Consider the following 27,503-nt stretch of genomic DNA (forward strand, 5'->3'; position numbering starts at 1 on the left):
GATCCGCTAGCACCTTTGGACACTGGGCATGTGGCATGCTTCTCTGGCCTTCTGGGAGGTGGGCAGACATTAGCCATAAAGGGTTGAGCTGCAGGTCTATTGCCTCCCAACCCCATCTCATCTTAAGATACCTTAGCTTGTCTCTGTCCCTTGTGGGACACCTCTCAGCAGCAGCCCCATTGGGAAGTTGAGAAGACGGGCAGAAAGGCAGTGAGAAGAAGAAAGAGGAGACAGGGAGCCCTGTCAGGGAAGCCTGGAAGCTCCCTGGCCATGTGGCTGGAAGAGGAAAGGGGGTTCCTCTGCTTGAAGTCATGTGTGTGAGCCTTTCCCAGCCTGCAGAGGCCTGGCCTGGAGCTCTGAGTGTGGAGGAGGGCTGGTGTTCCTCAGGAAGGCTAGGGGGCAGGGGGAAGCAGTTCCATCTGGCCTCTGCTGGGCAGAACAGCCCAGAACTCCCTGGGGACCCAAGCTCTAAGCACAGATGCTACATAGCCTCTTCATTGTCATCTAGCAGATGGCAGCACCATGTAGCTGCCTGTGTGGTGAGGGAAGGCTGCTTTCTTATAGCCTCTGGGGACAAATCTGAAAGAGGAGTTTTTTTGAGGGGAGGGGAGGGGAGGATAAAAGACTAAACATGTAGCAAAACGAAATGAAGGAGGGGGAGGCATAGCACACAATCTGTGGAGAAGTCATGTAGGCACACCACCGTCAGGTTCGTGATGGCTGTCCAAGGCCTGGCCAGGATCACAACCTGGCAAGGCCTCCTATGCCTGTGGTCCCCCTCGGAGCAAGAGTAATGTTGGGTTGCAGTATGCGATCATCCTAGCGCAGATATTTGCCAGCTGTGTGAGCCAGGGGAAAACTACTCATCTTCCCAAACACTCAGTTTGCTCATCTATGGAATGGACAATGTAGAGTCTTACAGTTTGCTGCTCAGATTTTAGGGGCCACAGGTAGACTTGAGCTTGGTATCTTGGAAAAGATACTCAGGAAACCATCGCTCTGCCTATCTCAGTATTAGCCATATCTCTAATGATGGAGATGGGGAAACAGAAGGAGGGCCTCTAGGGGTAAATCTGGGATTTGAACCATGTGTTGGCTTTCTGTTGCTGTGACAAAATACCTGAGATTATTAACTTAGAAGGAGGACAAGGCTATTTGGCTCATGATTTGGAGGTTTTAGCCCATGGTCAGTTGGTCATGATGCTTTGGGGTCTATGAGGAGGCACAACATCTTAGCAAAAAGTGCGTGATAGGGGAAACCTATTTGCCTCATGATAGCAAGGAAACACTTGAATTCCCAATATCCTCTTCAAGCGTGTAGCCCTGATGACCTGACTCCCTCCTGCTAGGCCGACCTCTCAAGGGTTTTACCACGTCACATCAACACGTGGGCCTTTGGGGGACACTCACAGTACAGCGGTTCTTTGTTTCTTTTCACAGTTACCTCTGCCACTGTCAACAAAAGGAAGGGTTTGAGGGCAAGAAGGGGAAAGAATGGAGCTCACTCAGCAATCTACCATTTCTACATCCAGGGCACACAGCACTAACTAATTATGGTCCTCTTTCCCAAAGAGCCACTCTAAGCACATGCTGCTTACCCAAAGATCTTTGTCCATCACTGGGGGAAGTAAGGTATCAAGAGGAGGGACTTTGGCCAGGTGTTTACCTCTGGGCCTCAGTTTCCTCACCCGTAACATGGGAGTCATAAAGGTATGCATGTAGAGGGCTGTGTGAGGACCCAAAGAGGTAGCTTGGAAAACCCTCAGAAGGCCTTAGGATCTGTATTTCCTGTGGCCCCCTCGCTTCCTTGATGAAGCTTTACAAAGAAGGGCCAATGTGCCCATTCCGCACATGAGGAAACCGAGTCTCAAAGAGGAAAAAGAATTAGTCAAGGTGCTACAGCTAGCTAGATGACGGTGGGGTCAGACGTGAGTAGGGGTGATCAGGTCTCAGTTTTAACTAAGCCACAGCTGGAGCAACATACATGGTGGAACCCATTTTTTTCCCACATTAAAAAAAAAAGCAGGCCAGGCGGTGGTGACACACGCCTTTAATCCCAGCACTCGGGAGGCAGAGGCAGGCGGATCTCTGTGAGTTCAAAGCCGGGCTGGACTGACAGCCTCCAAAACAATACAGAGAAACCCTGTCTTGTAAAAAAAAAAAAAAAAAAAAAAAGCTAGGTGTGATGGCATGGGCTTGTAATCCTAGAACAGGGGGGAAAAATCTCCAGAGTCTACTGGCCAGCCAATCAATGAGCTCCAAGTTGAGTGAGTCACCTTACCTTAAAAAATGAGATAGAGATAGAGGAGGCACCCAGGGTTCACCTCTGGCATGTGTACACATGTGCACACACTCACACTCACATAAGCAGTGTGTGTGTGTGTGTGTGTGTGTGTGTGTGTGTGTGTGTACTGCATGGGGTGGTATTGAAGCAAATATGCAGGAGGAGGTGGCAGATAAAGGGTTAAGAAGATGATGCTGAGGCTGGAGAGATGGCTTAGCAATTAAGAACACGTATTGCTCTTAGAGAACCCTAAATCTACATGGTAACCACCAACTGCAATTTCCAACTCCAAGGGATCCCATGGCCTCTTCTGGCCTCCACAGGCATGCAAGCAATTAGTACACAGACACATGCAGGCAAAACACCTGAACACATAAACCTGTCAAAAATATCGACATTGTTAGAGGTGATTCGGGCAGGCTGAGTCATGCAGGTGTCTTGTGGAAGAGAGCTCTGGGTAGGAGAATTCAGGAGCAGGGTTGGCTTATTCTGGCACAGGAAGGACTGTGGGCCCAAAGGACATAGGGAAGGTACCAGAGTTACCATATCAGCCAGATGATGCCCGGCCTGGGCCATGGTCGGACTTCGGCTTGTGCTGCCTGGGAATCTTTGGAGGATTATAAACTGAGAAAAAATTTGATCACCCTGGTATGGCAGCAGAGGCTGGAGGGGGACAAAGGAGAGTCAGGAGGTGAAGAAGTAGCCCGGGGGTAATGACAGGGTGTAGGACAAGGAGATTAACAGCAGAAATAGACTGGAAAGTGAGCCGTTGGGACACGGAGTGGATGGGAAGGACTCACTAGCGGCCCTGCTTGGGGCTGAGCGTGTGGAAGGACCGGTCTGCCGTTTGCTGACCTAGGGGAACTCCTGACACAGCTGGCGAACTGGCTGAGCCAGACTTGAAGGCACACTGTGTCTGAGATGCTGTGTAGACACCAGGGTGGAGAAGCAGGCAGACGGAGAAGCAGGCAGACGTATGAGCCTGGCGTTCAGGGGTGAGTCTGGGGTGGAGCGGTAAATTGGGGAGCTGTCAGTGTATGGGTGCTGGCTGCTTAGTTCAGAGAAGCTGGATGAGGTCGCTGGCGGGACAAGTGTGGGACGGTGAGGAAGAGAAGGAACTCGAGTGAGCACTGCGTCGGTGGAGGACACAATGATTGCCACATCTAGTGGTCTTGCCCAGAGCAGTATGATCCCTGGAGTTGTCACCCAAAGCCGCGTTCGTGAAGAGGATGGCGTGCTCTCCATCCCAGGAATGAGTAAGCACACTGCTGCTCCTCTGCCAAGGGCTCCCATGAGGTAGCCACCCCGACACTCAGCTCTGCCTCGCCTGGAACTGTGCCCAGGCCTCGGGAGGGGCTGGTCGTCCTCTGTGACGCCACCACAGAAATGAGCAGCCTGTCTGCTTCAGAAACCAGACAGCAGGTCCTGGTGGGAAAACCCACCCGCCCAGAGACCCTGAGCCCCTTCTGAGTCCCCAGACCATCAGCTTCTAGAGGCTGCTCTCTAGAGAACCCACCCCTCTTCCCTGAAACTTGAGGGCTCCTCCCTCTGAGCGTTTTCAGAAACTCATCCTGCTCAGCACCCTCCATACGCCTCACCCTCACCCTCACCCCTACTTCGCACCTCTCACCCCTGCCTCTCACCCCCCACCTCTCACCCCCACTTCTCACCCCTCACCCCTACTTCTCACCCCTCACCCTCACCCCCCACCTAGCCTCCTGGCCCTGTATCCCTGGATGGCAGAAAAGGTCTTCTGCAGGAAGGGCCTAAGGGCAGTGGGTGGGTCCAAATGCAGTGGTAGCACCAAGATCTGAAGGAGCCAGGCTCAGTCAACACAGGAGCAAACCTAGTTAACTCATCTGAACCTCTGCTTAGCCTCTTGTGAAATGAGATAATTGGGTCCAGTTTCCAGTGTGACTGGAGGTTTTGGTGAACACACAGAGTGTGCTCAATAAGGTTGATTCTCCCTAACTCTCAATCCCACAGTCCTACACTCAGACTTCCCTGCAGGGCCCTCCTGAGACTGCCCCTCCCTTCCCGGCAGCCCCAGCTTAGCACAGGACTGTCCTTCACTTTCGACAGGCTGTCATCAGGAGTCCCTGCCCCCACCAGCTCCCCTAGCCTTGTGATGTCAGCTAGATATAAGCCCTCTGCAGGACCTGTCCCTCCTGGGGCTCTGTGCCAACCCTCTGACCACACTTAAGGAAACCGAGTGGAGAGAAGCAGCTGGATCAGGTCACAGAGCATGTGAGTGGCTGCCCCTTCAGTATCCTGCTGCATGGAAACTGAGAAAGTGCCCCAGCAGAGCCCCCAACTCTGAGTCTAGGACAAGACCAGACTCCTTTGGCAGGGAGACTGGGGCAGAGCTGCTTCAAGAGACAGTCCGAGAAGCCTACCTTCAGCTCCTGACTGTAGCAGCCCTCATCTCTCTTCAAACTTCAGGCAGCAGAGTACACACATCTGCAGGGAGCACTGAGCCTCTCCTACCCCCAGTCTCCAGGGATCCTTTTTTCTCCTCTTTCTCTCTCTCCCTCCCTCCCTCCCTCCCTCCCTCCCTCCCTCCCTCCCTCCCTCCCTCCCTCCCTCCCTCCCTCCCTCCCTTCTTCCCTCCCTCCCTTCCTTCCTTCCTTTCTTTTTTAAGCAGAAATATCAGGCAACAAGAACCAATAAATTAACATATTTAGGGGTTTCGTGAGCAAATGGTTAAACTATTGGTAGCTTAAAAATCTCCATGGTGGAAGTATTTACATCGTGGAAACTGATGAACTACAACTCTGAGACCCTTTCTTCCTTCTGTCTTCCTCTCTTTTGTTTTTCTCCCTTTCCTCTTCGCTGCCTCCCTCCTTCCCTGCTCTTTCTTCTCAATCATCCCTTTCTCCTTCCTTTCTGTCCCCTTCCCTCCGTTTTTCTCGTACCTGCTGGCTTTCCTTTCTTTTCTTCTGTGAAAGCTGGTTTGTAGCATTCCATTGACTTGGATGTGCTTACAGAAAGGTGCACCGTCACCAGGGTACAACTTAAGTACTCCCACAAACTGAGCATGCTCCTGCTGGGGACACAGTCATGCCTGCGCCCAGAACTCCTTCATGTGCTTCTCCACTCACTGTCCTGTGCCAGTGGTGACCACAATGACCACAAACGTTATTGGGATCATACAATATGTTCTTTTTTCAATATTGTGTTGTACACTCTACCTACCTTATTGAATACAATTGTCAATCACACTTTCTCACGACCATATAGTAATCCTTTGTGGAAATACACCACAAGCAACTTATCTGTTCTACTCTACTGAGCATCTATGTATTCTCCAATTTGAGATGATGAATGAATGACCATGCTGTGGTTATCTTAGTACAGTTATGTCCAAGAGAACATCCTTCAGAAATGAAAATGGTCTCTATCTTCATTGTCCAGTGAAAACAGCCCCAAGCCTACTTGGGGTTGTTTATCCTGAGCATTCAGAGTGCAGCCAGTGCAACTACAAGAGCTGGATTTTAAATTTTGGTTAGTTTGTTTGAGTAGGTGTTCATGTTTATCACACTATTCTACCCAGTTCCAGAACATATAGAAAAGGCACCCACCTAGGAGTGGGAGCTTGGATAGTAGGATATACACATGCTTAGCTTTCATAGGTAAAAGCTAAACACTTCCAAAGTGGCTATTCCAACTTGGCCTCTCACTAGCAAATCTGAGATTTCTGACCACGGTATACACTGACAACAGTGGGTGTAGTCTAACTTTTTCAACTTAGCCATTCAAGTTGGAAACAGATTGCTTTTGGTGGTTTTAGTTTGAATTTCTAGTGACTTAGTAGAGTACTTTGAACACTCTCTTTTTAAAGGATGTCTCGAGTCTTTTGCACATTTTTCTATGGTGTGCTTTCATTGCTGATTTCTAAGCACTCTTTATATATTGTGAATGACTAATCAGCTAGACATATGATTGCAAAATCTTCCAGCCTGGGGATTGCCTCTGATTTTCACCATGGTATCTTTGGGTTAAGAGAGCATATCCACTTTTTCATCCATAAAAAACAGGTTAATTTTCATATACATAAGTGTTTAGTTTTATGCATATATTATCAGAACTTGAGATTATGAAATCTTTTTGTTCTCCTTAGGAACAGAGAATTTTATCACTGCAGTTCCAAGAATAAAGTTCTGCAAACGTGAAAGCCATCTTGAGCACTTTAAGTCTCATAGCAATGTTGTAAAAGAGGTTTCATCTATTGTTACTGACATTTCAGACTTCAGTAAATACATGTATAAGGACATTTAAGAGAGCACTCACGACATAATTTATGCTTTTGCAGAGCCCTCCCACTTTTCAACGTAAAGAGGGATCCCCAATACTTTAAAATATTTACAGTGACCCTGACATTCTGAGGACATTAGAGGACACGTGGCCATTACACATGCATAGTGTGTCAGCAGCACACTGTCAGCCGTGGGGGCAGTGGTGTCGTGGAGGAGGGAGATGATCAATTGTACCTGCAGTGGTGATGTGCCAGCCTCTCTGCCAAGCGTAAAATCCAATTATCGACAACAACACGACTATCGGTGGCCCAAACAGTGCATAATTTACAACTGAATTCGTGTCTTCAGAAACCTGGCAGGTGTTCTTTAAGTTCTTTTAAAATATAAATTATACCGAGTGTTAAGAAAAACCCCCGGAGGTAAGTAGAAGGGGAGACTCATGCTCCCAGCCTGGCTCGGTAAACGTTAAGCTGTCCTTCCCATGTCAGGGTTTGTTCCATCTTAGCTCCTAAACTGGGGGTTAAGAAATGAAAGGCCCAGCTGTACACAATTGTCTTCTCACAAATGCCAGGGTTCAGCAAGTTGATAAAGCGCATTCAGGACAAAGGGGCACACAGCACCTTCCCTCTTTCCCGCTTGGCATTGGCTTCGCTGTAAATGAGAATGCAAAGACATATAAAGACCAAACGAGGGTCTGTTTGTCAGTTTGTTAGTAACAGGAACGTGCCTTTCAGCTGCACGAGTGGAGTTGAAAGAGACACAGTCAACATTGAGGGAGGTCCCAGAGGCACTGATGGTGTGAGCCATCATTCAGAGACACTCTGGGTAAACAGCACATACTTCCTGTCAGCTGTGGCTGAGGGAGGACTGCATATTTCCTTCTGAAAAGGATTCCTGTGGGCCTTTTGCTTATCATTTGAAGAGAGGTTGTCTTGGGTTCTCTCGATGAACACGAGGCCTAGGTTTTAAAATCGGTTTTCCTGCATCATCACAGATGTGCTCGGCTGTTAGTGCTGTTTGACTTTGAGCAGCTGTAATGGTTGGCATGACTAATCGCTTGTGTATCCAGCGAAGAACAAGCCTGTTAGGGTGAAAAGCTAATCATAGAAAAAGGATGACTCTGTGAAGATGAGGGTAAGGATTGTTTTGTGTACCAGGATCTGTTAACCAGAAGACACACAGCTCAGAGAGGTGTTCTGAGGGCCCTTGGGGGCATATTGTTAATGATGGGATGTATTGAGAAGTCTTTTTTTCAGCATTCCTACCCACTTCAGATGTGACCCTGACCCTGTTTGCACCTCAATCCCTGGACAAATCCTTCAACCCCCTCACCATCCTATGTAGCCCCAACCCCCATGGGAGTTCTTTACTTCAATACAGACTCATTGTACATTTTTAATAGAAACTTTTGTGTTCTACTTGGAGGATCTGAAGTCATGAAGGTATCCATGGATCTTTTCCTCTTCAAGTGTTATGGTTTTGCCCCTCAATATACTTTGGTTTGGTTTTGCTACAGTGGATGTTGTTTCAAATCAGGGTTTCTCTGTGTAGCCCTGCTGTCCCGGAACTCACTCTGTAGACCAGGCTAGCCTCAAGCTCAGAGATCCACCTGCCTCTGCCTACTGAGTGCTGAGACTAAAGGTGTGTGCCACCATGCTTGATAACCATTCACATATAGAGCTGCATCTGGGAAATATCTTTAGGTTTTAAGGTTTAATTCCATATTTTGAGTACCTGTCATGAGCCAGGCACCCTGTTAATCAATGTGTCTTGATTAGCTTATATCAGAGGGCACTGCTCCAATTTTAGAGATGAGGCAAGAGGCTGAAAGAGCTCAGTGGCCACCACTGACCAGAGGCAGGGGCAGGATTTGAACCCATGACTTTTGATCTTGCTCTGTAACTTGGGCTGGCCTACTTCTCTTCCTACCTTCAGTACACTATTAACCTGTATGTGGTTACTGGGGGAACTCCTGTGAATAAGGAGACAAAATTTTGTCACTTTTAATGTGTTCCAAACCCAGATATCTCAGAGCGCTATTCCAGGTCAGGACAGTAGGGGCAGCAACTGTGGGAGCTATAATTCCTACCCATGTGTAAAGGTGTACAGGGGTTGGAGGCGATAGTGGGCCATGTATCTTTCCATGTCCACTTTAATTACACTATTGGCAAACAGCACATGTTATACATTTCAATCTTTCTGAATGTATTGCCATTTATGCTGTGACCCACACATCCCAAAGAGTGGCCCGCATGTGCTTGAAGAGAGCTGCAGTCTTCCATGGGTAAAGTGTTCTTTGAGTATCAGTTACGACAAGCTGGTTGCTAGTGTGCTTCAAGCCTTCTGATCCTTGCTGAGTTTCTAGATAGCTGTTGTACCACTTATTGAGGCTGTGGCATTGAAGTCCCCATGACTTTTCATTCCGATACTCTCTCACATGTTTTGGGGATACCCATTGTTCAGTACAGTGATAGCTTCCTTATTTACTGATCTGGCACTAGGAAATGTCCTTGTCTCCAGTAATATTTCTTGCCTTAAATTGAATTTTATCTGAAATTAGCATAATTATGTCAGCTAAAGCCAATGATGTGGCTCGGTGAGTAGAGTCTCTTGCGCCTCACAAACTGTGTCCCACTCCTGGAACCTACGTGGTGGAGGGAGGGAACCTATTCCCACAGGCTGTCCTCTGACCTCCGCATGGTGCTGTGGTATATGTATGCGTGCACACACAGAGAGAATAGATTAATTAAATACAAATATGTTTTAAAAAAATCATGCCATTCTGGTGTGTGGTGCACGCCTTCAATCCCAGCACTCGGGAGGCAGAGGCAGGAGGATCTGTTCTGAGTTCAAGGCCAGAGCAAATTCCAGGACAGGGCTACTGCACAGAGAAACCATCTCAAAAATCAAACAAACAAACAAAAATTATGCCCACCGCTTACATGGTGTTCCTTCTCCTATTCTTTTATTTCCATCTGTTTGTTTTCAAGCCTAACTAAAATGTGTTTCTTTTGGTCAGTGTATAGTTCATCTTGCCTTTTTATTTACTCTGCCACTCTCTGTTGCTTAAGTAATTAACCCATCCATATATATTTACAAACACAAACTAACAAAAGCGTAAATAATGCACTAGCTCAGGGCATTTTAATTTGTGTTTCCTTTTGTCTCATGTTCCTTGTCTGTGTGTTCCTCCTGTACATCTTTGCCATGAAGTAAACATATTTAATTCACTGGCTATATTCTTCTGGGGTTTTAAAAAATTCTGTTAGTAATTGTTCTGAGGGTTATACATGTCTCTTTCTGTATCACAATCTATTTCAGAATAGTAATAACTCAGTCCAGTAAAATAGGGAAACCTTGATCTAACGCATCTTCCCCCATTTTTGTGTTTTTATCATATTTACCGCATATGATGTGAACATATCAAAATGGCATCATAATTTAATAGTTATACAACCTTATGTCTTTAAAGAAGCTAGAGGAAGAGGAGAGGGGGCTGAGGAGACGGCTTTGCTGATGGGTTAGAGCACTTGCAAAGTACCTGCTTCTGGCCTCCATCTGCTTACTTACACACAGACACACAGACATACACACCAATAAAGGATTTTTAAAAGAATAAATGAAAAAGAAGACACTTACAAAATCTTGTCTAATTTCCTGTACATTCAGCCTGGCCAGAAGTTTGCGTCTCCGCCTTCCTGTGGACTCAGGCTAACCCCCGATGTCACTTCCTCCTCAGGGCTAGTGTCTCTTGCACAAGTCTGCCATCAGCAAAGCCTCTTGCTTTTGTTTATCTGGACGTTCTTTTGTCTGTTTTCAGTTTTGAGGGAGTTTTGCTAATACAGCGCTCTTATTTAATGATTAGCTTGACTGTGCCATTCCACTGCCTGGGGTAGTTTCTTATTAGCTGTTAACCATCAGTCATCCTGGTTTCCCCCATATGTGGTTTCATGTTTTCTCTGTCTTTGGCCTTCAGTAGTGCGACTGATGTGTTGAAGTGTGGATGTCTTCATGTTTATTCTACTTGGGATTTGCTGAGTTTCTTGGCTATGTAGAGCACATTGCCAAATTGGGGAAAATTTGATGTAAGTTTCTGAGGCTCTGTTCCTCCCTCCCTCTCTCTCCCCCTCCCCCTCTTTCCGTCTCTCCCCCCTCTCTCCTTCCCTCCCTCCTTCCATCCCTCCCATCCCTCCTCTGCTCTCACATTGAATGGCATTCTGTTGATTTGTTTTCGAGTTTACCATTTCTTTGGCACTGCTGAGGAGTTCCTCTAATGGTTTCTTACCATTGTCTTTTCAGTTCCATTTGGCTTAAAAAAAAAAAAAAAGACAAGGTTTCATGTATCCCTGGCTGACTTTGAACCATGAAGCTGAGTGCCCTAGTTAGCTTTACCTGTCAACCTGACACAACCTAAAGTCATCTGAGAAGGGAGTTCTAATTGAGGAAAATACTCAGATCAGATTGGCAAATGGGTTTATCTGTGGCAGATTACATTGGTTTTTGTTTTGTTTTGTTTTGTTTTTTGTTTTTTGTTTTGTTTTACGAGACAGGGTTTCTCTGTATTGTTTTGGAGGTTGTCGGTCCAGCCCGGCCTCGAACTCACAGAGATCCGCCTGCCTCTGCCTCCCGAGTGCTGGGATTAAAGGCGTCCGCCACCACCGCCCGGCCGGCAGATTATATTGTTAACTGATGTAGGAGGACCCAGCCCACTGTGGGAAGCACCATTCTCTTGGCAAGTAGACCTGGACTGTATAAGAAAGCAAGCTAAGTCTGAGCTTGTAAGAAAGCAAACAGCATTCCTCTGGTTTCTGCTTCAAGTTCTTTCTTGAGTTCCTACTCTGACCTCCCTCAGTGATGAACTATAACCTTTAACCTGAAATGAACCATTTCATCCCTAAATTTCTTTTGAGTAGAGTGTTTTGTCACAGTGGTAGAAAATTGGAACAGTGCGGATGGCATTAAACTCTTGGTCCTCCTGGCTTCAATTCCCAAGCCCTGGGATTGCGGGTTTCCATTACTTTGCCTGGCTGCATCCGGCTCTCTACTGTGGTTTACCAAGATTCTCTACTCCTTGGAGAACTGCAACCATGCTTTCGTTACACCCTCTAAACATAACTTCTTTATTGGCATACACTTATCAATAATTGCTTCAAAGTTTTTGTCTAAGATCTAAAGACACTCACAGTCGGCTTTTATTGACTGCTTTTTGTTTAGTTTTTATTTGATATTTTCTGACTGTACCTCATGTTTTCCTATTTCTTTTTGTGTGTTTGTTGACCACTGAACATTTTAGGTAATATAGTAACTATGTAATTTTACTTTTTTTATGCCATAGGAGCTGTAGTTTGCCCAGTTGTTTAGGACATGGTTTGAACTAAGGCTATAAAAATCAGTTTCTAGGGCAACATGTAGTTGCTGATGTTTCTACTTGGATTTTTCTTTCTTGGTTGTAGTTTTAAGATTTCCTTCATTATAGTTGTCAGGTATCTGCATGGCTTAGTGTTCATCCAAAAAATAGTCAGAGGTTATACTCCAGTGCTTCAAGATGGTAAAGCTTATTTACCTTCTCTGCTGGTGACTTCATAGTATGAGGCCTAGGGAAAACGCTGACTCCCCACTGCCCTTGTTTTCAGTTCTCAGCAAGCTTACAATTCTTTGCACAGAAGTAAAGACTGTATCAGCCTGAGAGATCCAGGTTCTACTCCACCTGATCCCAGGCAGTAGTCAACCCCAGGAGATGTGGAGGGCCTCTCAAGCTGTGGTGCTTTGAATAGAAATGGCCCCCATAGACTCATGTGTTTGAATATGTTGCCTATAGCGAGTGGCACTAGTAGGAGGTGTGGCCTCGTTGGAGTACTGTGCCCTTGTTGGAGGAAGCATGTCACTGTGGAGGTGGGTTTTGAGGTCTCATATGCTCAGGCCTTAGCCAGTGTGTGACTCGGTTCACTCCCTGTTGCCTGTAGATCAAGATGTAGAACTCTCAGCTCATTTCCCCAGCATCATATCTTCCTGAAGGCCACCATGCTTCTACCATGACAATGAAATAGACCTCTGAAACTATAAGCTAGCCCCAATTAAATGTCTTCCTTTATAAGAGTTGTGTGGTCACGGTGTCTCTTCATAGCAATAGAAACCCTAATTAAGACACAGGTCCTTGAAGCTGACTCCCCGTTCAGTTGCCAGCTAGCCCACTAACCCATTTTTGCTGCATTCAGGGCCACAACATGAGGCTAGTATAGCAGCTAGCCCTGGTTATCCACCACTGAGACCACTGCTTAAATAATGGCATTCTAAGTAAACTGTACTTCCTTTTATCCCAGTAGCAGGGAAGCTGCTAGCTTTCACAACCTGCCCCATTAAGGCTGACAGAGATGGTGAGGGACTGTGGGAAGCAATCCCAGGCAAGAACTCCACAGATACTCACTGTTCTTTGCTCAAGTGGGATTGAAATGGCATCCTGACAGTTGTGCCCAGCCTTTGTGGTTGCATTTATGGAGTTTCATGTAATCTACTTACGTGGTCTTGTGCAATTCACAGAAATGCCTTTAGACATAATTACCTTGCTTGAGAGATGAGGACATTAAGGTGTGTAGACAGTCAATGTCAATAACCAAGGGTTTTAATCACTTTATTTATCACCTGCAGGACTCCCTAAAGATTTTGACCTTTTAAGTTTTGGTGGGAGCGGAGATAGGCAATACCCCCATGCCAATGTGATTATTCTCCTCTGCAATAGCAGATAATGTAGTGGTGATCTACACAGACCCTAAACCTGACTCACAGAAATGATTTTCTTTCTTACATAATGCTAATTACATAGCACAAGAAAGATAAGGAAAGACCAGTTTCTCTTCACGTTGAAGTCAGTTGCAGGAGTATCTCTGAGTGTCCTGGGGGCCAAGGCAAAAAGGGCAAAAGGAATCAGTTGTGTAGTTCCCATGGTCTTTTGTTTTGTTGCATTTCATTTTTCTTTTGTTTGTTTGTGACAGTGCGTCACCTAGGAGAGCTGGCCTCAAACTCATTGTGTGGCAGAGGATGATCTTGAACTGGTTCTCTAGTCTCTGTCTCCTGAATGTTAGGATCATAGGCACATGTGCCAAAAATCTACAAATGAGATTTTTTTCCTGTGTGTCAGCTCTTTGGGGAAAACAATGATTTTATGATATTCATATCCTGAATATATTTTGCATTGAGTTTCTGTCCTAGTTAGCTTTAATTATCAACTTCACAGAGTATATAGTCATTTGAGGAATTGTCTAGATCAGCCCGGTCTGTAGGCATGTCTGTGGGGGATTGTCTTAATTATTAATTGATGGGAGGCAGCCCGCTATAGGTAGCATGATCCCTAGGCAGGTAATTCTGTACTCTACAGGAAAGCTAGCTAAGCATAAGCCTGTGAGTGAACCAGCAAGCAGTGGTTTCTGCCTCAGTCTCCTGCCTCCAGTTACTGCCACATCTTACCTCAGTAATGGGTTATGATCTGGGATGCTAAGATGAAATAAATGTTTTCCTCCCTTAGTTCTCGTAGTCAGAGTATTTTGTCACAGCAATGTAAAGGAACAGATTGGACAGGATGGATGGGCAGGACCTGCAGTGACACACCTTTGATGAAGCTGCTTCCTAAATCAGTTGCCTCAGTCTGGGCTCTGAGGCGGGAGGCTGCAGTGAGATTCCAAGAAGACAGGACTTGAGGAAACCTTAGCCATCACAGCTCTGGGCTTGTTCCAGGACTGAGACCTGTGCAGTACAGAAGTCTGTGGATGACATGGCCTGCACATAGTCATCAGTAATCCTCCCTGGCTCCCCCTCCCCGTGAGACAGCTGGTGGTCATCTGCCGCATTTGCAAATTTAACATTTGATGGATTAAATATTTATAAGCTCCTGCAAATTCCATGTTAAAGTAAGTGGTCATCTTTCTGTCATGATTATAATTCTCATGATGCAAGTTGGAAGGTTGGGGCTAATCCCCTGGCTGATGGGTGGGTCCACCCAGTCCCCTCACTCCTATCCCTACAGATGCTTCTCCACCCAGTGCCACACTTACGCTGCATACACGGGGGCTCTACCAGTGTTACAGGAACCTGGTTTCTCAGGGCTGGAGATGTAGCTCAGGGGGAGAGTGCATAAGGCCCTGGGTTCAATCCTCAGTACTGTGAAAAAGAGAAGAAATGTAGGGCCAACTCTAGAGGGAGATGAAGGAGAAGGGGGAGGCACTGGAGGCCAGTGATGAGGCTAGCAGGAAACTGAGAGCAGATGTACGTTCTAGACAAGTGTATCCTTTACCACAGCTCGCTCTGTAATAGCAGCTGCCTCAGAAACAGGGAAAGTGGCTCCGTGGACTTCCAGCCAGTGAATAAATATTTCTGCAAGCCAGAAATAAAATATTACCAAGTGACAAAGAAATGGAATTGAGGTATATGGAGAGACATCTGAGCTCATTTTAGTGTGTTTGTTTGAGAGGCAGGATGTGTCTAAATAGTAGAATAAATCACTCTGAGCTTATGCTTGTGGGTGGTCACGTATATTTTCCCAGTTATATTTGAACATGGTGGTTGGAAACCTTCTGCTTGGCAGTGGAGTGGTCTCTGGTTAACTCTGACTTGTAGACCAGATGGGAGCAAAGTTGTTCTGCTGAAGTGGGACCTGGAAACTCCATGACACATCGAATCTCCTCCTCTGCCAGGACATCTGTTTGGGAATCTATTGCTGTCCAGTTTGAGAGGTTCATTTTGGTCTGATTCATAGTTATGTTGCAATCCTAGCATGTGTATGGCATAAGCACTTGGTGAGTTTTGGTGAGAGAATGCATGAGTGAATGGATAATACATGGGTAGGTGAGTGGGTGGATGGCTATATGGATAAATATTGGTAAATGGGTAGGTAAATGAATGGATGAGTAGATACATAAATGGATGGTGGACAGATGAATGAGTAAATGATGGTTAGGTAGATGGACTGATGGATAGATATATGTAGATGGAAGTTTCTGTTCCGTCTGATCCCACAGCCCTTTAGTCCCAAATAAACACCCAGCAGCTTATATTAGTTATAAACTGTTTGGCCAGTGGCTTAGGTATCTTACTAGCTAGCTCTCTCTTAATCATTAACCCATTTCTATAACCTGTGTATCTCTATGTAGTCTTGGCTGACTGGTGTTGTCCAGGTCTCTTGCTTCCTTGGCAGCTACATGGCATTTCCTTGACTCTGCCTACTACCTTTCTCTCTCCCTCTTTGGATTTCCCACCTGGCTAAATCCTGCCTGCCCATTGGCCAAAACAGTTTTATTCATCAACCAATAAGAGAAACATATATTCACAGCATACAGAAAGATGTCCTGCGTCAGATATAAGTGGGTGGATGAATGATTAATGAGTGGATGGGTAGATTAGCAAAGGGTGAAGGAATGTGTTTATGCATGGATAGATTGATAAATGGATGGATGATGGGTAAATTGATGGACAGATAAGTGGATTACTAAGTAGATGCTGGGAGGATAGATAAGTTGTTAGTTGGGTCAATTAATGGAGAATCAGTGAATAGGTAGACAACTTTATACTTTATTCTACCATAATCTGCCCCCCTCCTGACATCACAGACACATCTTGTTATGGCATTAGTAGGCTTCCTCTAGAGGTACATCCCCCACTGTAAGAAGAATTCTGAACAGCAGGTAGCCTTAACTCACCCTGTGGTCCAAGGCAACACTCCCACTCCTCCCTGAGCTCTCTGTGATCTGCCCATGCCCCTCCCACCTCTCCTCTTGTTCTGCATGTTACCCTTTATGTCCTTGAGAAGTTTCTGAATTGCCCAGACCTCTGTCATACTTGCGTCAATATCCTGAAATATCTGTTCCATGGCTGGGTATCAGTAATTGAGCTGAGATGCCGCTCAAGACACGGGGGAGGAGATGTAAAAGGGTCCAGGTCAATAAGCTCTGTCCTTTAGACCTGGGACCTGTCAATGGGAAATGGAGGAAGATGGTGCCTGTGTCACGCTCCCTCATCCCTTCCACTGACCGCATGGCTGCCCTGTCCACTTCTACGTGAAGGTCTACCCTGCTGAGTCCAGACTTCCCAGGAAGTGCACCTGTGACAAATGTCTTAAGAATTTTTGTGACAGGAACCATCAGTCAGATCTGTGCCCTTGTTTCCTCCCCTTCTTTCTCTCACCAGCATCTCCGGGAGAACAGGCAGGGGGGATGGTGAAAAACACTGACTCAGCACCCAGTGCCTCTGCACCTTCCCCACAGCCCCAAGTTTCAGATAGCTTGGGGCTATGAGCAGGATCCCCTTGGGTGGCCAGATGTACCCAGAAAGGATTTAGCAGCAGTGGTCTGCTACAGCGTCCCTGCCCAGCCTGAACTCTCCAAACTGGAGCCAGCCTTGCCCTCGCTGCTTAACAAGAGCTCGAATCTAATGAGCACCCTTCATGGTTGTCTTCCCCCTCTCTGCCAACTTAACACCCTTCACCTACCTACCCTGCAGGGAGAACAGTTCCAGACAGACAGCAGGCCCAGAGAGGATAATGTCCAAAGTCACACAGTGAGTTATTGGAGCCAGATTAGCACATGTGCTACTGCCCCCCCCATTTCCCACTCATTGTGCTCTCTTTTCCTGGTATCTTAGTCTATTTGTTGCAAAACCAATGCCTGAGGATGGTTAGTTTATAAATAAAAGACATTTATTTTGGTTCCTGGTTTTGGAGGTATAGAAGCATGGCAGTGGTGTGGCTTCCACTACGAGTCTTGCAAGGTGGGGAGGGAGAGAAAGGGGGGAGAAACAGGGAAGAAGGGAGTGAGAGAGGGGGACTTGGAGCCACATTAATTCTTTCATAACAATTCTATAACCCCCTCCCATAAGACCAACTTGCTCCGAGACCAACATTAACACCTCCTAAGGATGGTGTTCCGTGACCTGTCCAGTGAGCCCTGCCCCTTAAAGGTCACTACCTCTCATTACTGTTGCTTTGGAGCCCAAAACCCCAGCAGGTAAAGCTCTGGGGGAAAAGCCACCCAAAACAGTGCCTGTTCTGTACCGCACTGCTCCATGAGCTGCCAGACAAGCCTGGAATCTTTAGATCCCAGACATGTACACACTGGGTATATGATCTTAAGCATGGCACCTCAGCTCCTAAAATGAAGTGTCCTACTTTGTAAATGGGGTGGCAATCACACCCACACAGATCGTTTAGTGCCTTCTGAGTTAATACGACTCCCAGCCCATACCTGGATCATCCACCCAGATTTGGCTTCTGCTTGACACACTAGTGGCCTACGGATCCAGGTACCACCCCAACCCTGTGGGGCCCCGGAACCCCCTCTATAGAATAGGACAATCCTAGCGACGTCTCCGAAGCTCAATCAGAGAGCAGGTAGGTGGAGCCAAGAAACTCTGCAGTGGTAGGCTGTGGCATCGACTCCATCAACCTGAGCCAAGGTCTGTGCTCTGCCCTGCATGGTGTGGGAGACTGTGCTCAGCATCCTGCGTCCCTAGCTCCATGCTTATGTGGATGCTACCTCCCTCCAGTATCAGAGGCAGCAGCCTCTTCCCAAGTGCCCTGCTTGCACGTAGCACATGCTCATCCCATGAGAGCGTCACATGATCGGCAATTGCAAGTCATCCCAAGGTCCCGCTGTGCAGTCCAGGGTATCTCCAGATGTTCTGGGACCAATCCAGAGGTAGAACATCCACAGAGCAGTGGATCATGGCCCAGTCCTCCGTGTGGACCTGCCTGAGCCACATGCTCCCCCCACCTTGGAAACTGGTGATTCACCAGCAATGCTCTGCTAACTCAGCCTGAGTAAGCCTGGGCCACGGCCTGACAACACCTAAAGTAGCCCAGAAGAATCCAGGAATCATTTTAGGAGGGATTTTCCTTTCTCAAGAAACCAAGGATCCAGCACTTAGTATCCACAGACCTTCATCTGAATGTAGAGCAAGGGGGCTTTAGCTTCCCACTGACCCGGATGCTTGTGTGTGGTACTCTGTGATGTTGTGGAAATTCCTTGACCTCCCTGTGGCTGTTTCCTTACCTCTTGCCTGGGAATCCCATCATTGAATGAAAGGAGATGATCTGGTGGAGCCACACAGGAGGTACTCAGGAAACAGCTGCCATTCCTGCCGGCTCTGAGGGACTGGTGGCGACAGATCGGGTATTGTGTACATGGGGAGGTGGCGTTGATTTGATCACGGGCACCTTTGGAGAAGTTGCCTGGACAAGAAGTCAGGGGCTGAGACAAAGCTGACTTCTTCCTCTGTCCTTGCCGCAGCTGGTGAAGGGGACAGGGAGGCAGAGGTTTGAAGGGGGCTGTCATGTTGTTGCTCTGCAGTCAAATTTATCTTCTTGATAAAATAACCCTGCATTGGGAAAATGCGAGAGTTGCTCCCATAATTTAAAGCAGAACCTCCTCTGTGGGTGATGGTGACGGGGAGATTAATTTCCCAGCCAGCCATACAGGAGACACTGGCGCCAACTGGCTTCATCTGCAGGCCTGGGAGATGATGCCATCTCCCACCCCACCGGTAATGAGACAGGCATGGCTCTCATCTCCTGCTGTGGAAGGTGGAGGGGTGGGGGACATCTTCAAGGTGCCCGGTGGGGCTGACACCTTGTTGACAGTTGGTTCATAACACTGAACAGAACACACTCGCACAAACCCTCTATTTACAGTCTCGGCACCTGCAGCCCTGACAGTAACCGCTTTCTCGTATCACGGACACCTGCTTTAGATCAGGGCGTGACCAGTGTGTTTCCAACCCTCCCCACATCTGGGTTCAGAGCCACACTGGGAGTTCCCCGGTAGTTTACACCTCACACGCCACAGTCCCTACCCTTGACTATGAAAGTGAGAGCAAGAACATAGCCACTGGTTTGGGAGGGGCAGCATGGTATATTGTGTCACACTGAGTGACGGATGGCCAGAAGTTAAATTTCATGACCAGCTCTAGGCAGCTCCTCATTGCATGGAGTGCTGCGTTGGAAAGGATGCTAAGACTGCCAAACAGGAAGAAGAATCGTGATCGATTAGTAGTGCCTATCACTGGCATAGACAAGAAACAGTGGAAGGCATGCTACAGATGAGCTCTAAGTTGAGATCAGACAACACAATTTAAAATGATCCCTCTGGAATGGTAGTGAGTGGGTGGATGGGGAGTTTTATCTTTCATCTGCATCTTAAGGAAAACAAAAAACAATGTTAGCTGACAGTAACAATGAGAAGCTGGCACTTCATCTAAAATTCAAGCTGTTAAATAGAAGAGAACCTGGATTCTAGCCTAATAGAGAACAGAGAGCCAACCAAGTCCACTGCAGTTCATTCAGTCATCCTGCAGATATTTAATGAGCATCTATTATGTGTCTGGCATCTGACCAGGTGCTGCAGATTCAGTGAGTCAGGCAAGACAGATAGGAAGTCTGTCTTCAAGGGGCTGACAAACTAGTAAGGTGGCCAAGGAGCCCAAAGACACGATATCACAATAAATAAACAAGAGTAAGTGAGACATTCGGAGATCGTGATAAGAGTCATTTGCAGACAGCACATGCTTTATAGGCTGTGTGTCTGGGTAAAGTCAAGCTGCCTTGTTTATGTGTATGAAGCAACTAATGTTATAAAATAAGAGGTTCCTCTAGCTTACAGTTTTGACAGTTCCAAGTACAAATAGCCTCAGCCACTCCTTGGCTGCCCCACCTCATGACGTGAGCGACAGTGGCGGGGAATGTGTGTTGGTGCACACATCTCTAATCAGAGCAGAAAGTGAGAGACTCCACGAGAAACTCTCAGTCTTTCTGGATGATGTATCTCAGTGACCTACAGATCTCACATGAGGCCCCACCTCCCAAAGGTCCCACATCTACCATTAATACCACTGGATCTCCAATTTGGCAGTCTCTGAGGGTTTCCATTTTCCTGGCATATGCCAAGGAGGAGGTAGCCTGTTCATCTGAGATCATGTTTAGTCACTTGGGAAGGACCAGAGCGCTTTTAGAAAAAAGCCAAGAGCATATACAGTCCTGTGAGCAGTTTATACGATTCTCATTCCTCTGCAGCACTTGGTGTTATCTACCCCACTGATTAGAGCCATCCAAGTGATTGTGAAGCCCATCAAACTGTGGCTGATTTGCATTTAGACACACCCTTCTTTCCTTCCCTCCCTCCCTCCTTCCTTCCTTCCTTCTTTCTATTGTTTTCAAGGGTCTCTGTATTAGTGTTCTATTTCTGTGAAGAAACACCATAATTATGGCAACTCTTTTTGTCATCATTTTTTTATTATTTTACATACTGACCACAGTTTTTCCTCTCTCCTCCCCCCCTCCCCCTGTGCCCTCCCATCCACTTCTCCTCCATCTCTTCTTAGGTGGGAATCAGCAAAGCATGGCATCAAGGCTGAACAAGACATCCCACCATAGGAAATAGGTTCCAAAGAGTCAGCTCATGCATCAGGAACAGGTCCTGCTCCCACTGCTAGAAGCCCCATAAAAGACTAAGCCAAACAATCATCACCCAGATGCAGAAGGCGAAGGTCCGTCCCATGCCGGCTCCCTTGCTAGTTTCCCCACCATGATCTTGACCCCCAACCTTGATCACACAATCCCTCTATCCTCTCTTCAGCTGGACTCCCGGAGTTCAGCTGTGGATTTCTGCATCTGCTTCCATCAGGTATTGGATGAAGGCTCTATGATGACAACTAGGGCAGTCACCAGTGTGATTACAGGAGACCAGTTCAGGCACCCTCTCCACTATTGCTAAGAGTCTTAGCTGGGGTCATCCTTGTGGGTTCCTGGGAGCCTCCCTGGCACCAGGTTTCTCCCTAATCCCACAATAGCCCCTTCTATCAAGACATCTCCTCCCATCACTCTCCTGCTCTATCCTGACCACAACTCAACTATCCTGATCCCTCATGTTCCCATCCCCCCATCCCCTTTCCTCTACTCATTCCCTGCCCCCAGTTTACCCAGGACATCTCATCTATTTCCTCTTCCCAGGGAGATCCATGCATCCCTCTTAGGGTCCTCCTTGTTACCTGGTTTCTCTGGGGCTGAGGATTATAGCCTGGTTTTTCTTTGCCTTACATCTAGTACCCATTTATGAGTGAGTACATACCACGTTTGTCTTTCTGGGTCTGGGTTACCTCGTGATTTTTTTTCTAGTGCCATTTATTTGGATCATGGAAACCCTTATAAAGAAAAACATTTAATTGGGGCTGGCTTACAATTCAGAGGTTTAGTACATTATCCTTGTGGTGGGAAGTGTGGCCGTGTGCGGGCAAACATGGTATTGAGAGGGAGCTGAGTGTTGTATATCCAGATCAATAGGCAGCAAGAAAATAGAGGAAGAGACAGTGGGCTTGACTTGAGCATGCAAGATATCCAATTTTCTGGCATTTAATTGTTCCTAATATTCTTTGGTAAATGTATTTATGTAGGATCTGTAGTAATGTCCCCTCTTTTATTTCTGATTTTTAGTATTTTTGAACCTTCTCCTTCTAGCCCCCCTTCCATGGCCATTCTACCTTAAGACTCTTCTGTGTTGTTCATCTTTAAAAAAGAAAGAAAGTATGGCCTCTCTGACTTTCTCTATTGTGTTTTTTGTCTCTAATTTCACAAATTTCCATTCTAATCTTTTTTCCTTCCTTCTTACACAGACTTCAGTTTATTCTTCTCTTCTCAGGATTCTAAGGTAGAAACTTGTTGCTGGAGTTTCCTTGTCCCACCAGGTCCCGCTGCCCTCCAGTCCCAAATAAACACATGAAAACTATTATTAAACTGTTAGCCGATGGCTAGGGCTTCTTATTGGCTAGCTCTGTCTTAATTGTTAGCCCATTTCTATTAATGTAAATATTTCCACTGGTCTTATCTTGCCAGAGAAGGGTTCGGACCTGTTACTCCTTCCTCCACTACATGGCAACTCTTTGAGGTCTCTCTCTGCCTACCCTTCCCAGAATTCTCTCATCTCTTAGTCCTGCCTATCTTCCTGCCTCTATTGGCATCAACCAATAAGAGAAACATATATACAGAAAGACATCCCCCATCAGAAACTATTTGTTGACTTGAGATCTTTTTAAAAGGTATATAGGCACTTAAAGCTGTAAACATCCCTTAACCACTACATAAGCATCAACTCACAGAGTCTGATATGCTGGTTTTCATTCTAACTCATCTCAACATGATTGAATTTCCCTGTGTCTTTCACTCTGATTTGTTGTTTATTTCTTGATGTGTTGCCTAACTTCTACATATATATTATTTTCACAAATTTCTTTGTGTTATTCACTTCTAATCGTGTAATCAAAGGACATAGTTTGTACAATTTCCATCATTTTAAATAAATTGGAGCTCATCTTACAGCCTAGCATATGGACCATTCTGGAGAACGTTCCACTGTGCTAGAGAAGAATGCATGTTCTGTCAGGTGGAGTGTTCAGTGGGTGTATGTTAGGTCTAAACAGTTTATAATTTTGTTTGAGTTTTTTATTTGCTTTTTGTCTTCTGCTTAGTTGTTTGTTGCTTAGCTGGCTCATTCACTAGTTTGTGAGAGGCCGGCCTTGAACTTATGATTCTCTGTCATTACTTCTCAAGTCCTGAGATTATAGGTCTGTGCCACTACACCTGGCTTCTCCCTAATTTTATAGAAAATGGGGTGTTGAAGTTCCAACTCTTGTTGTACTGTGTCTATTGCCTCTCAGCATTTTCATCTTTGCTTAATGTATTTTGGGACTCTCTTGTTAAGTGAATATATGTTCATAGCTTTTGTGGCTTCCTGGTAGATAACCATTTTATTATAAAGTATCCCTTTTATTTCCTTTTCTTAGTTATTACAGACTCTCCAGCCATCTTATAATTATGTTTTCATAGTATATATTTTTCCATTCTTACACTCTAAGGTCTGTTTCCCAAATGAGATGCCTACAGACAATAACATAGTTATGGTTTTTGCCCAGACTGAGAGTCTTTGCCTCTGGGTTGCTTAATCAGATCACATTCAGCATGACAATTGATACAGCTGTATTTATGCATGTCATTTTACTTTCTTTCTGTGTGTCTCATTTCTTTTCCCCTTCCATTTCTACTTTTTGCTAAAACTACATATTTTGGGTGTAATATTTTGATCCATTTAAAAGATTCCCCACCATATTAGTGATTTTTCTAGGGCTTACCAAATGTATCTTACCAAAGCTACCTCATATTTATACAGACTTAATCCCAGTGAGAATTAACTTACTCACAGACTTTCATAACTCAGTTCTTACCCCTTTCCTATTACTGTAAATCCCACCCTCAGCTTCCATCTCCTGACTTAGTGAGGGAACCATAGCCCAGAGGCAGCCTGCCTCAGTTACATATTGGCATGTGACATATTATCCAGTATCTTTGAGTCTCGATGTCCTTGTGTTAAATGGGAGGACCTGGATGAACATAACTTCAAAGATGAAGTGAGATCTTAGCACTGAGCTTACACATAGTAGGGCCTCTGAAAACTGCCCTGTGTTTGTCCTCACAGAATCCCAGGAATCAATTTATATCAGCATTCTCATGTCAGAGCATCAAGAAGTGTGTCTGTGTGCTGAAGAGATGACCTAGTGGTTAAAACACTTGCCACACAAGCTTAGGGCCTGGAGTTTGGATCCTCAGAACCCATATTATAGCGGGGCAGGTGGGGTGGCCATATAATTCCAGCCTTGGAAGTTAGAGACAGGGAATCCCCAGAGTATACGCTGGCTACTAAAACAAGCCATATCAGTGAGCTCTGGGTTTGATTGAGAAGCCCTGCTTCAATAAAGTAGAAGAGTGATAGATGATGATTCTGGACATCGACCTCAGTTTCCACATGCATGCACCCTACACACCTGTGTGCACACACACACACACACACACAAATGGGAACCAAAGAGAAGCATGCATACCTAGCTACGACCATGGGGTACACATCCCACCAGGGAAGTTTTTTAAACTGGCCTTCAGCAATCAAAGTGTGAGTATCAGGCATGGGTACCAGTGACACACCCCCTGCTGCTGCTGACCAATGCACTGCAGAAGCCCCCAGCGTGGACCAAAACTGCTGCCCAGCATGTCCTAGTGCCAGTGAGGCTCCGAAATTCCTCCTTTACCCACCTGTCCTTGCTGAGGACTGAGTGTGGTGGGGCTTTAGGACAAATGCTAGGGAGGAATTTGAAGAGAAAAGCAGACACCATTGAATGGAGGATGTATGTTGGGGAAGTCCTGTGTATATGTCAATAAAACACTGTTGGCCAATAGGGAAGCAAGATAAGTGAGACTAGGAGTCCAGGAGAACTCTGGGTAGGAGAAACATAGGAAGTCAAGATATAACCACCATGGGGTAGGAAGCCCGGAAATTTCTCCGGTTAAGAGAAATACTTAGATTAACAATTATGGGGTAAATACTTAAGTCAGAGCTAGCCAGTAAGAAACAAGCAAGGCCAACAGCTTCATAATTAATATAGCCTCCTGTGTGTTTATTTGGGACTGATGTGGCTCTGGAACCAGGCTGGCGGGAAGGCTTCTCTTTACAGATGTAGAGACCCTCACATGGGATAAAAAGCCTTTTTGCAGCTACCTGGGCAGGTCACCGTTCAAACTCCACTTGTTTACCACCCGAAACAGAAGCCTTGTGTCTCCAAAGCAACTCAAACCCTCCCTGGCATTCTCCCATCTGGTCTCAAGTCTGGATCCATTCACACCATACACATATTAGGCACCTTTGTTATACCTAGCCTGGTTGCTGAACATGAGGACACAAAGGGTTATAGAATGCAAGGCCTGGAAACCTCATACAATCCTAAGCAACAGGTGCACCTAACGTGGGCTGTGGGCATACAAGTGGAAACCCCTCTCAGAGCAGGGCCTAGGAATGATCTGACTTCCCACCATGCTTGCCATACCCCTGAGGTCCAATAAGTCTGAGAATCTGTGTCCCACTGTTGCCCAGAGGTTAGGAATACACCTCAGGAGAGGCTCCCACCGAGGACCAGGGATGCTAGAGAGGGACGTCTGGACTTGGGAGCCACACTTCTAGTTTAGCTCAGCAACAGAGTAACTAGCAAGCTGTGGGATGGACTCTTCCAGCACTGAGCATGGTCATCCCCCTTGTCTATGACAGGGACACCTGCACCTCTGGCCTCAGCAAGCTAGAAGAATTCAGTGGTACTCACTAAGATGGTGGCTATCCCTAAGCCACATGGCAGGTGCCTGTGGCTGCTCTGGCTGATTTTTATCCCTCCCTGAGACCTTTGCCCCAAGTCCTTCTACTCTGCCTTCTGCATGCCTCTTGCCTCTACCCAAGACTTGGTAAATATGATTCAGTCTGACATCCTGGTGGAAGAGAGTCCTGGTCTATTACTAAGATTCTTGGGTTTGAGCCTCGACTCTGCCTTGAGCAGGGCCACTGCCCTATTTGAGTTTTCCTATCTGTGGGCTAGTTGGGCTTCCGGAGTAGAAGGTACAGAAGAAATGAAGGAGGAAAACCTACAAACACCGGAAGCCCCTACGGAGAGCTGGGTGGAGCTCAGCTTCCCTCCCCCACAGCAGCAGCAACCAAGGTGAGAAGCCTGATCCTGACTATCCATTTATTCAGGGATAGAATATTCCCAGGATGGCAGGGTTGAAGGAGGAACGTGTGTGGCAGGCCTGGGACCCAGCTCAGTGTCCCCTCTCTCTGTCCACAGTAGCACGATACAACCGCACCAGCTACTTCTACCCTACCACATTCTCCGAGAGCTCTGAGCACAGCCACCTGCTGGTGTCTCCAGTGCTGGTGGCAAGCGCTGTCATAGGTGTGGTCATCACCCTCTCCTGCATCACCATCATTGTGGGAAGCATCAGGAGGGACAGACAGGCCCGGATCCAGCGACACCACCATCGCCACCACCGCCACCATCACCATCACCACCACCGCCGGCGCCGACACCGAGAATACGAACAGGGCCAAGGTGAGCTCTGGCTCATGCTACTTCTGCCACTGTGGCTGACTTAAGGATGTGTCCAGAGGGGGAATGGGGTCAGGAAAGTATCCTGGTCCATCAGGAATAGCTGCCAGATGTACACTGCCATGTCCTCCACAGCGTGAAAGGCCCATAGTCTACCAGGAGAAGGGCTTAGGGAGGGGCTGAAGGCCAGATAGGGAGTGTGCCACGCTCCTCAGCCACTGCCACTGTTGGTTCACGCTGGCATCAGGATGGAAAGGTGGATGGAGAGATGGTTAGTGACATGCTCTGAAACAGCTAGGATTAGAAAAAAGTCAGCAGGTTTGCATGGGCAGGCAAGGAAGCTCAGCCAGCCCAGCCCCCAAGTCTCCCCAGGGGTTAAGCTCTCCCTAGAAGACAGAGTAGAACCCATGCCAGGCTGACATGACCTGTGCTCCCATGAGGAGCCCAGGTGCTACCTTAACTGTCCCCCACCCCAGGATGGTGCTAAATGGACCCAATACATCCCTCATGCTCTCCTGCCCCCTCCATGCACCTGACCAGGCTCCTTCGGCATCCACCCTTTGGAACGTGCTTTTCCCTCTGCCCACCGCTCCAAAGTTGCCCAGGCCTGACTCAAAGGCTGCTTACCACCTTTGGCAACTATCTCCAGCCCTCCTTATCCCTACCAGGAAAGTAAAATGGGAAACCCCTTCTTCCTTGCCCTCGTACCCAGGCATCCAGCTTCAGTCACAGGGGTGATATCCATGAGACCAAAGAAGGATTTTCAGAGGCTATGGAAGGAGTGATCTTCATGTGTCTTTGTGGCAAGGCTTGGAGCCAGGGCGAGGACTACAGTTCCCCAGCCAGGGTGTGTGTGCACATGCGTGCGTGCATGAGTGCGATGGGGATGTTGCAGAAGGAGGTGCAGCAACACGCACCTCTGCAAGTGGACTCTCCTGGACATCGCTGGCAATGCAGGGCCCCAGCTCCAGTGTGCGTGCGTGCGTGCGTGCGTGGGTGTGTGTGTGCGTGCGGTGGGGATG

The 27,503-nt window shown here is 46.9% G+C and overlaps 1 protein-coding gene and 1 long non-coding RNA gene across 3 annotated transcripts in view; one reads left to right on the top strand and one right to left on the bottom strand.

Annotated features, from left to right (window-relative positions):
- Bean1 (brain expressed associated with NEDD4 1) overlaps window positions 1–27,503 on the top strand; it is a 61,982-nt gene that overhangs the window by 11,666 nt on the left and 22,813 nt on the right. For both annotated transcript variants that reach the window (XM_040740765.1, XM_040740764.1), the window contains one exon: window positions 26,221–26,484. In XM_040740765.1, the coding sequence (XP_040596699.1) occupies window positions 26,221–26,484 (264 nt within the window). The remainder of the gene's footprint in view (window positions 1–26,220; window positions 26,485–27,503) is intronic.
- Window positions 17,200–19,477, bottom strand: LOC121137897. Its single transcript, XR_005875163.1, has 2 exons — window positions 18,573–19,477; window positions 17,200–17,284 (listed from the first exon to the last, which is right to left on the bottom strand). It is a non-coding gene; the product is annotated as an uncharacterized LOC121137897 (long non-coding RNA).

Source organism: Mesocricetus auratus, unplaced genomic scaffold (assembly GCF_017639785.1).
Source record: "Mesocricetus auratus isolate SY011 unplaced genomic scaffold, BCM_Maur_2.0 Super-Scaffold_100714, whole genome shotgun sequence".
In the NCBI taxonomy this organism is placed as follows: Eukaryota; Metazoa; Chordata; class Mammalia; order Rodentia; family Cricetidae; genus Mesocricetus; species Mesocricetus auratus.